The sequence below is a fragment of the Orycteropus afer genome, unplaced genomic scaffold (assembly GCF_000298275.1).
Source record: "Orycteropus afer afer isolate SDZICR_OR568_19922 unplaced genomic scaffold, OryAfe1.0 scaffold00036, whole genome shotgun sequence".
In the NCBI taxonomy this organism is placed as follows: domain Eukaryota; kingdom Metazoa; phylum Chordata; class Mammalia; order Tubulidentata; family Orycteropodidae; genus Orycteropus; species Orycteropus afer.
This window is the reverse complement of record NW_006921623.1, coordinates 10537287-10549879: the sequence shown is the minus strand read 5'-3', so window position 1 is coordinate 10549879 and position 12593 is coordinate 10537287. Positions and strand designations below refer to the sequence as shown.

General features: G+C 43.2%; 1 protein-coding gene across 1 annotated transcript in view; it reads left to right on the top strand.

Moving 5' to 3' along the window:
- NCAM1 (neural cell adhesion molecule 1) overlaps positions 1-12593 on the top strand; it is an 87793-nt gene that overhangs the window by 4631 nt on the left and 70569 nt on the right. The window contains exons 2-7 of the mRNA XM_042780352.1: positions 3455-3529; positions 5242-5460; positions 6499-6642; positions 7045-7182; positions 8285-8402; positions 8852-9018. Of these exons, the coding sequence (XP_042636286.1) occupies positions 3455-3529; positions 5242-5460; positions 6499-6642; positions 7045-7182; positions 8285-8402; positions 8852-9018 (861 nt within the window). The remainder of the gene's footprint in view (positions 1-3454; positions 3530-5241; positions 5461-6498; positions 6643-7044; positions 7183-8284; positions 8403-8851; positions 9019-12593) is intronic.

The window sequence follows — 12593 nt, the reverse complement described above, 5'->3', positions numbered from 1 at the left end:
CCCGCCCGTGCTTACCTCGCTCCCGGGGACTAAGCACAAGCCCGCCCGTGCCTACCTTGCTCCCGGAGACCCGGTCCCTCTCAGGAGGGTAACAAGGGAAAGTGTTCAGTGCAGATCAGTGAGTAAGCACCAAAGCATTGAGCCTTCTGGTTAGCAGCCAAATAAATGCCTTACCCACTATGCCACCAAAGCTCCATTTTTCTTCATATTTCTTTGAAGGTATGATTTATACTTGAATAGGAATTTTACTTACATATGCAACTGGCGAAAGGTGAAAGTTGAGGTAGGAATTTTTATTGGAAATAATGAAGGGATAGAGTAAGAAAGAAAGGGCAGCTTGAAGTGGAGGGGAGGCGTTTTGAGTTTGTGCAGAATTCCCATTTATCAATATTAAACCATGTATTTCAAGCTTTGCCATTTGGGGAAGAATAAGCAGCCATTGTCCATGTGCTGCTGTGGAAAACCTGCAAGGACTGATTTTCAGAGAGGCTGGGATTTCTCTGGCCCAGCTTTGTGTCTCCAGTGTTTTGAGGGAAGAATCGCTATCTTTTCCATAGTACCAAAAGGTCAGGAGTCTAAACGGTTATCTCTTTTTTTAAAATCTTCTATGATGATAAATATGTGCATGAGATCTGGCTAAGTTTGGAATTCCTTTGAAATGCTGGTCTCTGATTTCTCCCTGTGGCCCAGTGGTAGATACTGGCCACACATGGGTAAGAAAATCCCTCTGCCTTGCTTGTTCTCCTGCCCCCTAAGAGTAGAGTTCTGTTTGAAAAGAGCTGGGGGAAAAAAAAAAAAAAAGACTGTTTTTTCACTTGGGATCAGAATATCCTTCTCCAAGCAGTGAGGGCTCTGTGAGACTAACAGGATCCATATGTTGAAGCTGGCCGCTAATGCTCAGCATATGGCCCAGAGAAACTTTCAGACAGAAGTATGCCTCTTGTTCTCCAAAGAATGTCCCAGTAAACTCCTGAAAGGAACATTACTTAGGTGACGGATGGGTAGACACAGCTTCTAGGCTTATATTCCCAAAGAATGTGAGTGACAGAAAGCCATCAAAAAGGTCCTGGTTTGGCTTTGACATGGACATTGGCCTGTAGCACTCCCTATAAGGCCATCCAGAACAGAGACCCTGTGCTCGTCAAAATACTATGGGGCCTTGAAACCCTGCGCTTGTCCTCTTCAGTTACTGGTGGTTGTTACTCATGGTACCAGCTTGTTTGTTAAACTGAATGGAAACATTTCACCCTCTTCTCTCAGAGGTAGTTTCATGCAATGGAAAGAACACTTATCTGGGAGCCAGGAGGCCTGGTTCTGGGGCCACTGTGGCCCTAACTAGAAGTGGCCTTAGGGAAGCCATTTTCCTTCTGTTCCCTCATCCAGAAAATGAGGAATCAGGACACAGCTGGGCTGCTATTCCGGTGAATCCCAGAAGTTCTGCTGTTTAGAGCAGGACCATCAGCCTTCTCAGGGGGTCAGAAACATTTAAGTCAGAAAACCAGTTGGGAGCCAGTTCCTTCTGGTTCCCACATTTGAGAATGCAGTGGAAGCTCTATGCAGTGGAAGCTGAGCCGTTTCTGGAAAAGAAGGGGGGAGAGTAATCACACTTGCTAGTTACACTTTCACTGTTATTAGATAAGAATTCAGTCTGGAGCCAGAATGAATAGAATAATCAGTAACAGATCGAGTGAGGGAGAGGCTGGCTGCTCCTAATTACTATAACATATCTTCCCAAGCAGACTTTTGAAGCCTGGAGTTTCCACCTCTTGTTGTCTAGTGGAGTGTGCAGCATACTCTTCTTCCTTCTGGCCCATGCCTGATTCCTTACCCGTATGCTGGCTCCTTCCCTTTTCAATTCTTCTTCCCCTGCCCCCAAGTCATCCCTTTCTCTCTGCAGCCTTTGTTGGCTTTTCCCATGAACTGTGTTGTCTGTTAGTAGAATGGCTAAGAAGACTATGCTTCCAGTAGCTAGGTGGCCTCCTAACTCCTGCTCTCCCCTGCCCAAGCAGGGCCCAAGCAAGCCCTTTGATCCCTATATTCCGATGAGGCACAAATGTGTCTCTTCATGAAGTGAGCAGATGAGGCAGACAGGCAGCAGCTCTGCCTGCAAGTCAGTCACCATGGCAACGAGCCCTGCCTCTGTTCTACTGTGAAAAGAAAATGGCTGTTCCAAGGAAGCACTCACTGAGTCTCTCTTACCAGCCTGTTTGGTTCAGGCCCCTCCCTCACTCTGGTTTTAAGAAGCTATATTCATTGAACCAAATGCCTGTTAGCCTTTAGCTTTCAGATTGAGTTTACTCAAGAGGAGGAGAGGCAGAAGGAAGTTGAATTCAAATGAATAAAGCATTATTTTTTCTCCCTAAACCCATATTTCCATGAGGAATGGTTATCTGTTCTGAACAGATAAATGGGGAACAGAATGAATACAGGGATCTGTGAGATCTGGTGTAATGTATTTCATCTTATCAATGGAGTGAGATGACAACATATATATATTTAAAAAAAAATTCCATGAGAGTAACCAAAGAATACAGGGAATCCTGCAGGGAATAGCCCACAGAATTTCAGAAGAGTATCTGACTAATTGGGTTGATGATGTTTGATGCTAGCTTCTGTTACAAAAAGAGGTGTTCTGGTACTATTTGTCATGAAGTAAGGTGAACATTTGTTTGGCAGTCCCCTGCTTTACAGTCTTCACATTATCTTTCTCTAGTTATTAAACACAAGGGTGAGGAGAGTTGGCAAGAAACTCTGGTGCATAGTTCCTAAGTGGTAGGTTTCCTGCTCACTCATTTTGGTCTCAACATACTGCCTATGAGTACACTTCCCCTGATATTTAAAAATACCTGATAGGGCACATGGGGTCATCGTGAGTTGGAATGGACTCAGTAACAATGGGATTGATTTCGTTTGGTTGGTTGGGCTGCTAGTCCAGTGAATCCAAGAAGTTCTGCTATTTAGAGCAGGACCATCAGCCCTCTCAAGGGGTCAGAAATATTTAGGGCAGAAAACCAGTTGCTGCTGAGTTGATCTCAACTCCTGGTGACCCCACATGAGCTAGAGTAGAACTGTGCTCCCTAGGGTTTCCATTGGCTGTGATCTTTCAGAAGTAGATTGCCAGGACTTTCTCCCAAGGGGTGGACTTGAACCTCCAACCTATCAGTTAGCACCCAAACATGTTAATCATTTGTACCACCCAGAACCTCAATTGAGGGCAGAAGTCACCCCTAATCTGATAGGAGAGCAGTTTCATTGGACAATGGTCTGGCCTATACCTTCCCTTGGCTGCAGCATGAGGAACTGTGGATACTTCAGTGGAGACAAGTTTTCAAACTCAAACAAGTTCCTCCCCTCACTCTTAAAGTGAGCTGGAGGACCCCGTTTTTGAATGAGAACTCTGGTTCTCTTGTCAAAAATGCCAAGGTGTACTTAAACTGGACTTTCTCTTTTTCAGTGTCTCTGCAGGTGGATATTGTTCCCAGCCAAGGAGAAATCAGCGTTGGAGAGTCCAAATTCTTCTTATGTCAAGGCAAGTGCCCCGTGCCCATCTGAGTTTCAGAACTTGCCTCAGAAGCCCACAGGGCAGAGCGGAAGACGGTTGGCCCTGTGTATACTGGGCTGATAGCACCACGCCTAGAATTCTTGGCAATGCTCTACTATGGGATCAACAGCCATTCAAGTCAGGGAAGCTTTCAAACCCTCTCCTTCTCTCAAAGCCTGCCCATCACGGTGAAACATATCATCTAGATTCCTGCTGGTAGTGGAGGAGAGTCTAGGGAGTTTCTTGGGACAATCAGCAAAACTAACAACAGAACAGTGAGCCATCCCCAGACCTCTGTGCTCAATATACATCCAGAATTCTGCCAGTGGCTTTGGAGAAGCAGTGCAACTTCAGAAATAATATTTCAGTGCATTGCTCTAAGGCTTATTTCTTAGAATCTCCAGAACAGCAAAATCCAAGGCAGCCTAAAAAGCCCCTGAAAGTGAATTGAGGGCTGATCTCTCTTTAGCTATGAGAACACACGTCCTGGTTTTCCAGGACAACTGTAAACATAAATGCTTTGTCCCATTGTCCCCACCAGAGCACTAGGATTTATCAGACCAGGCACCTTTGTTTCTTTGTTTAGAAATTGTGCCCGTTCCACAACTCAGACAGTGATCATGAAATGTCTAGTGGAGACAAGGGGTTCCAGTTAGGCCACGGCTTCTGTGTGTGTGACGTGCCTGAGGTTGGAAACAAGGGAGAACCAGGAAAGAGCTGAGCTAGTTGTAAACTGTGACATTTAGCAAGCAGCTTTTGCGGGGAGGGGCCTTTAAATGCAATCATGATTTGCATTGGATCTGGTGGCTGGTGGCTGGCGGATGTGTTCTACAGCTTTGCCTTCATTACAGCAATTTAAATGATCTGGAGATGCAGCCATGGAGCCCACAGCACATCTTGCAAATAGCGATATTTATTGAAAACATGATGGGCCCTGAAAGGAAGACTGCTTCATTTCCATACTAAGCATCTGTGCAGGGCCAGGCGATGTAGGCTGGGGAAGGGTGCTGTGCAGTGTAGGTCAGCCGCGTGCAAGATCTGAGAGCCCTGCATCTTGGTTGGGCTCAGGGTTTGGGAGAGCTAAACAGCAGTTTAGCTGTCTTAGGTGCCTGGGGAAAGGAGGCCTGGGTGATCCTGGCCACCTTCTTAGGGGCATTTAAGGAAATGTATTTGTCTGTCTCAAACAATGTGTGTTGAAATGGTAGATGCTAGAGTAAGAGTGGTTAGAAACCGCACTCCTTGATGAGCTGGTATCTCATCCTCAACTCAGAAGCCCATCATCTTAAACCCTCACAGACAAGCTGTGCAGCTGGCTCAGACCAGCTAGGCCTTTGAGCTCTGATTCTGTGTAAACTCCCTTTGTTCCCCTTGCTGTGTGGTTTGTAAGTTCCTAGCTTAGGCACACAATTGGTTCTCAACAAGTGTCTCTTTTCTTCCCTCATCAAGGATTGGGCCACTATATGAAACACCAGTGCAAATGTTTGTTCTTTCCAAGCACCATACAAAGTGTTATGTGAATATTAATTAAACATAGAAGCCAGCGCAGAGCCCCGTAACTTCTACCATAAATGATCATCCTCCCTGAGAATCAAGCCAGATTGATCCATGTTCAGTAGCTCATACTCAGCACTCACTGTCACTTTGGAGGGGACTTTGTCTTTTCACCTTCAGTGGTTTGAGAATATTCTATTCCTCCTTAGTGGCAGGGGATGCCAAAGATAAAGACATCTCCTGGTTCTCCCCCAATGGAGAAAAGCTCACTCCAAACCAGCAGCGAATCTCAGTGGTGTGGAATGATGATTCTTCCTCCACCCTCACCATCTACAATGCCAACATCGACGACGCCGGCATTTACAAGTGTGTGGTCACTGGCGAGGATGGCAGTGAGTCAGAGGCCACAGTCAACGTGAAGATCTTCCGTAAGAGCCTCCATCTTTTTGTGCTATAATAATCCTTGTCTCTTCCTTTGGCCATGGAGACATATGGGTAGTAAAAAGGTGGGATGACACTACAGGGCTTGGCAGGTCCACTTTCCTCTCTCTAAGTCTTTTCTTAGCTAAGAGCTAAGAGCACCAATATATTCTTAAACAATCCTTAGCCAACTGAGAAATCACAGTCCTGATTCATACCAGTCATAGTCAATCCTCCACTGACCTCCTTCCTTTAAATTCAAGTTATGCAGTTCTCAGAGGACAAGATGGTTATGGGTCCCCCCTCCCCCATGTATTGACTAACTGTTGTACAATTGAGGTTTCTTCTTATTTCATGCTTTCCTCCTGGTAATGGAGCCCAAAGGCTCCATGGAGTGAGGGAGTTATATCTGAACACCCTGTGCCACTCAGAACAGACAGTTCTCTCTCTGGAAGTGGCACCTCATTACCTTATTATTATGCATCTTTCCTGTTGGCTAGTATAATGTTGGGTGACAGTGAATGGAACGGTATTGATTGCAATATTATTATTGTCATTAAGCCTGCTTTTCTTCTGTTCTCTTCCTCAAAATTCTCTGTGCTATAGGAAAGTTGGGGTGGGGTAGGGGTAGAGTAGGAGACAGAGGAAGGACTCATTGCTTCTGCTATTCATTATAGCATAGGTGCTCTACCCATTCCATCCACCTACACATTGTCTTTCTTTGGCACCTTCCCAATGGCAAGGAGTCCTTGCTAAAGATAATCCTTTTCCCCCATAGACACATCTATGCACAAAGTATATAAATTTGCCACTCAAAGGGTAGATACTGACTGCCAAACAGTGAAGACACGAGCTGGCATTACTTATGCTAGCTCTTATGCCTAACCATCTTTGGCCAAGTGCTGGGTGCAACCCCTCTTATACAACTATATATATGGATTGAGAGCTGCCCGGGACTCAGATCCAACCAGCATGGCTCTAGTGGAAAGGGATCTCTTACGAGAGAAACAGCTGCTGCTTCTCACTCTTCTCTTGCTGTTTTCCAGAGAAGCTCATGTTCAAGAATGCACCCACCCCACAAGAGTTCAAGGAGGGAGAAGATGCCGTGATCGTGTGTGACGTGGTCAGCTCCCTCCCCCCAACCATTATCTGGAAGCACAAAGGCCGAGATGTCATCCTGAAAAAAGATGGTGAGAACTGAATTTCTTGACAGCTGCTCTTTTCCCCAGGGCCACCAGATCCCCTATATTTCCTCCCCTATATTTCCTACCTCTGCCAGCCTCTGAGGCCTTCCAGTTCAAAGTCAGATACAGTTGTCCCAGAAACCACATGCAGTTTCTAGGTTTGAAATGGATGTTTGCCTGTCACTGGTATATTCGGTCGCTTAATTTTCAATCCAAAGCAGAAGAGAAATTTCTAATAGACCTTTGCTCTTGGCTATATTCCAGAGCTAGGGACACATTTTCGTATTTCAGCTTAAAGCCCCATCCATAAGACTGAAACTAGGGAGAAGGAAGGGGTCAGCTACCTGCCTGCAGATATCACAGTTCTCTGACTGATCCTTGAATGGACCTGCCTTTTGTCTCTTCTAGTCCGATTCATAGTCCTGTCCAACAACTACCTGCAGATCCAGGGCATCAAGAAAACAGATGAGGGCACTTACCGGTGTGAGGGCAGAATCCTGGCACGAGGGGAGATCAACTTCAAGGACATTCAGGTCATTGTGAATGGTGAGGAGATCTGTTCTTCTTGCTCTCCCCATGGCTATAACCTTGGTTCCCCAAAATCACTCTTGTTAATTTCCTCTTCAGTCTATAAAATAAATCCTATCCTACCTTGTTCATCCATCTCAGCTGAATCCCTCTTAGCCTCTGGCTCTTTTTTATTATTATCATTATTAAATATACTTCCTTTTTTGATCTGTTCTCAAGTAAGTGGGCTTTTAGTATAGTTATTGTATATCCTTCATTGTCTTATAGCCCTAGAAACTTTCCCCATGCTTGCTAATACGTTCATATTCATCCTCACTATCCTTGGTGCTAAAGTAATTGTGAAGTTCATCCATTGGTTCAGTGTGCAAAGAAAATATTATAATCAATTCAGGCCTCAGAATAGTCAGAATCACAATCCATGGGCTTATTAATCTTAATTTGCAATGTCAAATAAACACACTCATGGAATCGATCTGACATTTACAAGATGTTTACAGGAAATATAATGTCAGTACTAAGAAAATAAGTAAATCATGGTTGAATTGTTTTGGCTATTGATATATTTTTATTTTTTGCCACACTCTACCTCCTCTCATTCCTTTGGTAAAAACAGTCTGTGCACAGTGTTATTTTTTACATTCCCAGAGAAATGTCACTCTTTGGTGAGCTGGTGCATTTCAAATTGGTATTAACTGTTTGATCACCAGAAACAATAGTTTCCAACATTTTTCAGTATTGAGAGGCCCTTTTTAACATCAAGTTCTGCCAACCATCATAGTTCTAGGTCTAGTATACGTTGATTGAGAAAATACATAATGATAAATAGCTATGGTAAATTGAATGCCACTTAAAAATGAATAGATGCATTGTAATGGCTTCTAAACTCTTGAAAATAATAATGCATATTTTGGGGTGAGTTATGTGTTTACTTTAGAATAATTATTTTGCACACAAATGCATTTAGATCCCTTATACTAACCCTGCAGCCCCACCCCCCAAGACTCTGGACCCACAGACTGGGGCTCCTTAGTCTGGAGCCCCTTGAAAGTGTCTTCTCCAGTCCACTGGGTCCCTCCATGTTTTTCACAACCACCTCTGATAATGTCTTCTTTCCCTCCAGTGCCACCCACTGTCCAGGCCAGGCAGAGTGTAGTGAATGCCACCGCCAACCTTGGCCAGTCTGTTACCCTGGTGTGTGATGCTGAAGGCTTCCCAGAGCCCACCATGAGCTGGACAAAGTAAGGCACAGGCTCAGACCTTTTACCACGGACACAAGAAGGGAACATCATGGAACCCATTTTTGGGCCTCTGTTGGCATTTCAGTGCAATGGGTGGGCTTCTTGGGAGTGTCAACTCAAGTGAAGAGTGGATTTTTTTTTTTCTGTAAAGTTCTCTTGCCTTGTGCTTTGGATTCCATAATTTTCAGTCTTGTGGGGGCAGAATCAGAGGATGTGACCTTGGAGGAGTCTCTCTGAAGCCTTTGAGGTACAAGTTACAGCCTTTGGACAGAGTCAGAGGATCGGATGGGGGAAGAAAGGGTATCAGTAGGACAATTTGGCATTTTAGCCTTTTGTGAAGACTGAGTCCTTCCCATTGGCTCAGCTTGCATTTTATGGAAATTAGTTAAAAAATAAACTTCCTCTCTCTTTGGTCAATATCATAGCCCTTTGCGTTTCTGTACCTACAGGGATGGGGAACAGATAGAGGATGAGGAAGATGAGAAGTATATCTTCAGCGACGACAGTTCCGAGCTGACCATCAGGAAGGTGGATAAGAATGATGAGGCCGAGTATGTCTGCATTGCTGAGAACAAGGCTGGCGAGCAGGATGCATCCATCCACCTCAAAGTCTTTGGTAAGGGCAGTAGGGGTCAAGGTCACCACTCTGGAACATTTCTTTTACTCTTCATGCCCAATGCATCAGTAAGACATGTCCACTTTATCTCAGAAATATATTCCAAATGCCTATGTTGTCACCTCCACCACTGAAACTCTAATTCAGGTCACCATCATCATTACCTGGTGTCTTAGTTACCTTAAGTACAGCTGTAACAGAAATATCACAGGTGGGTGACTTCAAAGAACAGAAGTTTATTTTTTCACAGTTCTGGAGGTTAAAAGTTCAAATAAGGTCTCAGCCATATCAGTTCCTTCCTTGTCAGTAGCCTTGAACTTTCATTGCTTCTTGATGATTCTCACATGGCATCTTCCTCATCATGTATACATGTCTCTGTGTCTAATTTGCTCCTAATATAACTTGGAAGTGATTAGGTTTTGGATCCTGGATAGCACAAAATGACCTCAACTGATTGATTGCATTTCATTAGATTGCATTATGGAAAGTGATTATATTACATTAGATTAGATTAGATCCACAGGTGTAGGAGTCAAGATTCCAACACACATTCTTGGGGGAATAAATCAGTCCATAACACTTGCACAATGCAACAATTTTCTGCCTGGTCTCCATCTCTCTCAGTCTTCCTTCTTCAGTCCTTCCTACTCATAGTAGCCAGAATGATCTGAGGTGCCACTGCTCTGTTGAAAATCCTCCACTGGCCTTCTGTTGAAACTAGAATAAACCCCAGACTCCATACAATGGCCTAAAAGACCAAATGTGACCTAGATCCTACCTTTTTCTCCATCTTCATCTTTCCTTTACTCTGCCTCACATTTAAAGCTTTCCAGCCACACAGGCCTTCTTTCTGTCCCTCAGGCATACCAATCTTGTTTCCTATCTCAGGAACTTTGCACTAAATATTTCTTCTTGGAATGTCATTCCCCAGATTTCCTCTGAGCCACCTCCTTCTTATTCAGTCTCAACTGATACTCACCTTCTCACTGCATCCTTCCTGGCTAACGTGGCTCCCCTACTGCCAACCCCCCCTCTGCTAATCATTCCCCTTTATCTTACTGTTTCTTCTTCACTGCACTTACCAGTACCTGACCTTACCCTGTTCACATGTTTTTGTTGGAGATTGTTTGTCTCCACCTCCACTAGTGTGTAAGTTCCGAGATGGCAGAATGCTGACTATTTTGTACATTACTTTATCTCTGGTTCTTTAAACAGCATCATATACTTTCTGTCATTGTTGTAAGCTGCCTCCAGTTGGTCCTGGACTCATAGTGACCCAAAGCACAATGGAAGGAAAGGCTGCCTGGTCATGTGCCATCCCCATGATTGGTTGCAGATCATACCATTTTGATCCATAGGGTTTTTCATTGACTGATTTTCAGAAGTAGATCACCAAGCCTTTCTTCCTAGTCTGTCTTAGTCTGAAAACTCTACTGAAATCTTTTCAGAGTCATAGCAACACTCAAACTTCCACTGATAGACAGGTGGTGGCTGTGTATGAGGTTGATTGTCCCAGAATCAAATTAAGTCTCCTTCATAAAAGCAAGTATTCTATCACTGAACCACCAATGCCTCAAACCCATAATAGTTCCTTAGTAAATATTAGTGGAGTCCGTAGGTGGCACAAATGGTTAAGTACTTGGCTAGTATCCAAGAGGTTGGTGGTTCAAGTCCACTCAGAAGTACCTTGGAAGAAAGGCCTGGCGATATACTTCTGAAAAATAAGCCATTGTAAAAACCTGATGGTGAAAGCAGAAACAAGATGGCAGCCTGCTAACACACTCTGCCCAATCCCCCTACAACAGAGACCTGGAAAACTAAGTGAAACAGATATAAATAATGATCTAGGAATTCTAAGTATCAAATGAAAAGATAAAGAATTAGATTGAGCACTGATTGGAAAGAGAAATAGAGAGAGATTGGTGACTGGGGAGAGAAGAAAGGCCAGGACCAGTCAAAGTGTGGGCATAAGATGCTGAAGAGGAGGGAGAATAATAATTAAAAAAAAAAAAAAAAAACGAAAAAAACTTCATGGAATGCAAGGAGGAAGACATTAACTGTCCACTAGTCAGCCATATCTACTGCACCAACCACCTCACCAAACGGACAGGCACCACTATCAACACCTACACCACTGGATCAATGACAGACAGTGAATAGCACCTGTTCATCCCAACTGCGGTTCCTCTTTATGTCAGACAGAGGCCCACATTCCCACCCGTTATTCCACCAATCTGGAGATAGTTGGGGAGTGTATCATTGCTGCCAAATTAGCAACCAAAGAAGCACACTTGACCCACTGCTCTGGATATATGGAAACAAAGCAAAACAAAAAACCAGGGTGAAACAAAGCAACACACAATCAACAAATAAGAACAACAACCTCAAAATGTCTCAGGGACAACAGACAACTTCAACCGAAACAAAGAAACAGGATAAGATAGTGGAAGCAAGTGACCAAAATAAAGAACTAGGAAATCTCTGTGAGGAAGAACAGGTAATGGAACTACCTGGTAAGAAATTCAAAAGATATATAAATATGGAAGCAAGTATTCTATCACTGAACCACCAATGCCTCAAACTCATAATAGTTCCTTAGTAAATATTACTGGAGTCCATGGGTGGCATAAATGGTATGTATATATTACCTTTCAAGAGCTCAAGAAAACCATAAACAGAAGCAAGAAAAAGATGGGCAATACACTTGAAGAATTCAGAAAAATCATACAAGAACAAAATTACAAAATAGATAGACAATTAGGAAAATACAGAAACAGCAATTAGAATCCAGAAGATGAAGACTAAAACTACAGAGATAGATAACACATTGGAAGGACAAAAGACTAGAATCAAACTGGCTAAAGAACATAAGTTAGCTAGAAGACAAATTCCTTGACACGGGCTTATATGAGTGAAAAATCAGAAAAGAGAATGAAGAGAAACAAAGAAAATATAAGAGTTATATGGGATGATATCAAAAGAAATAACATATGCCTAATTGGAATTCCAGATCAGGAGGAGGCCAAAAAAAAAAAAAAATTGTTGAGGGCTTGCTAGCAGAAAATTACCCCAATATAATGAAAGACGAAAAGATACCCATCCAAGAAGCTCAATGAACTCCACACAGGGTAGACCCCCAGAGAAAGTCACCAAAACATATCATAATTAAACTTTCCAAAACCAAAGACAAAGAATCTTGAGAATAGTTTGGGAAACATGAAATGTTACCTACAAAGGGCAATCAAAAAGACTAAGCTCAGCAGAAACCATGTAGGCAAGAAGGCAGTGGGATGACATATACAAAATCTTGAAGGAAAAAAAAATACCAACCAAGAATTATATATATCCAGCAAAACCATCCCTCAGATACAATGGTGAAATTAGGACATTCCCAGACAAACAGAAATTAAGGGAATTTGTAAAGTAACGTTGAAGAGAATCCTTCCAATAAAAAAAAAAAAAAAAAGACAACAACTTAAGATGGAGACGTGACAACACCACACCGGAAGCCAACCCGGGAAAAGAATTCTCACATCTAAAATAAGCTTACAAAATAGAAAATAGAGAACCAGGGG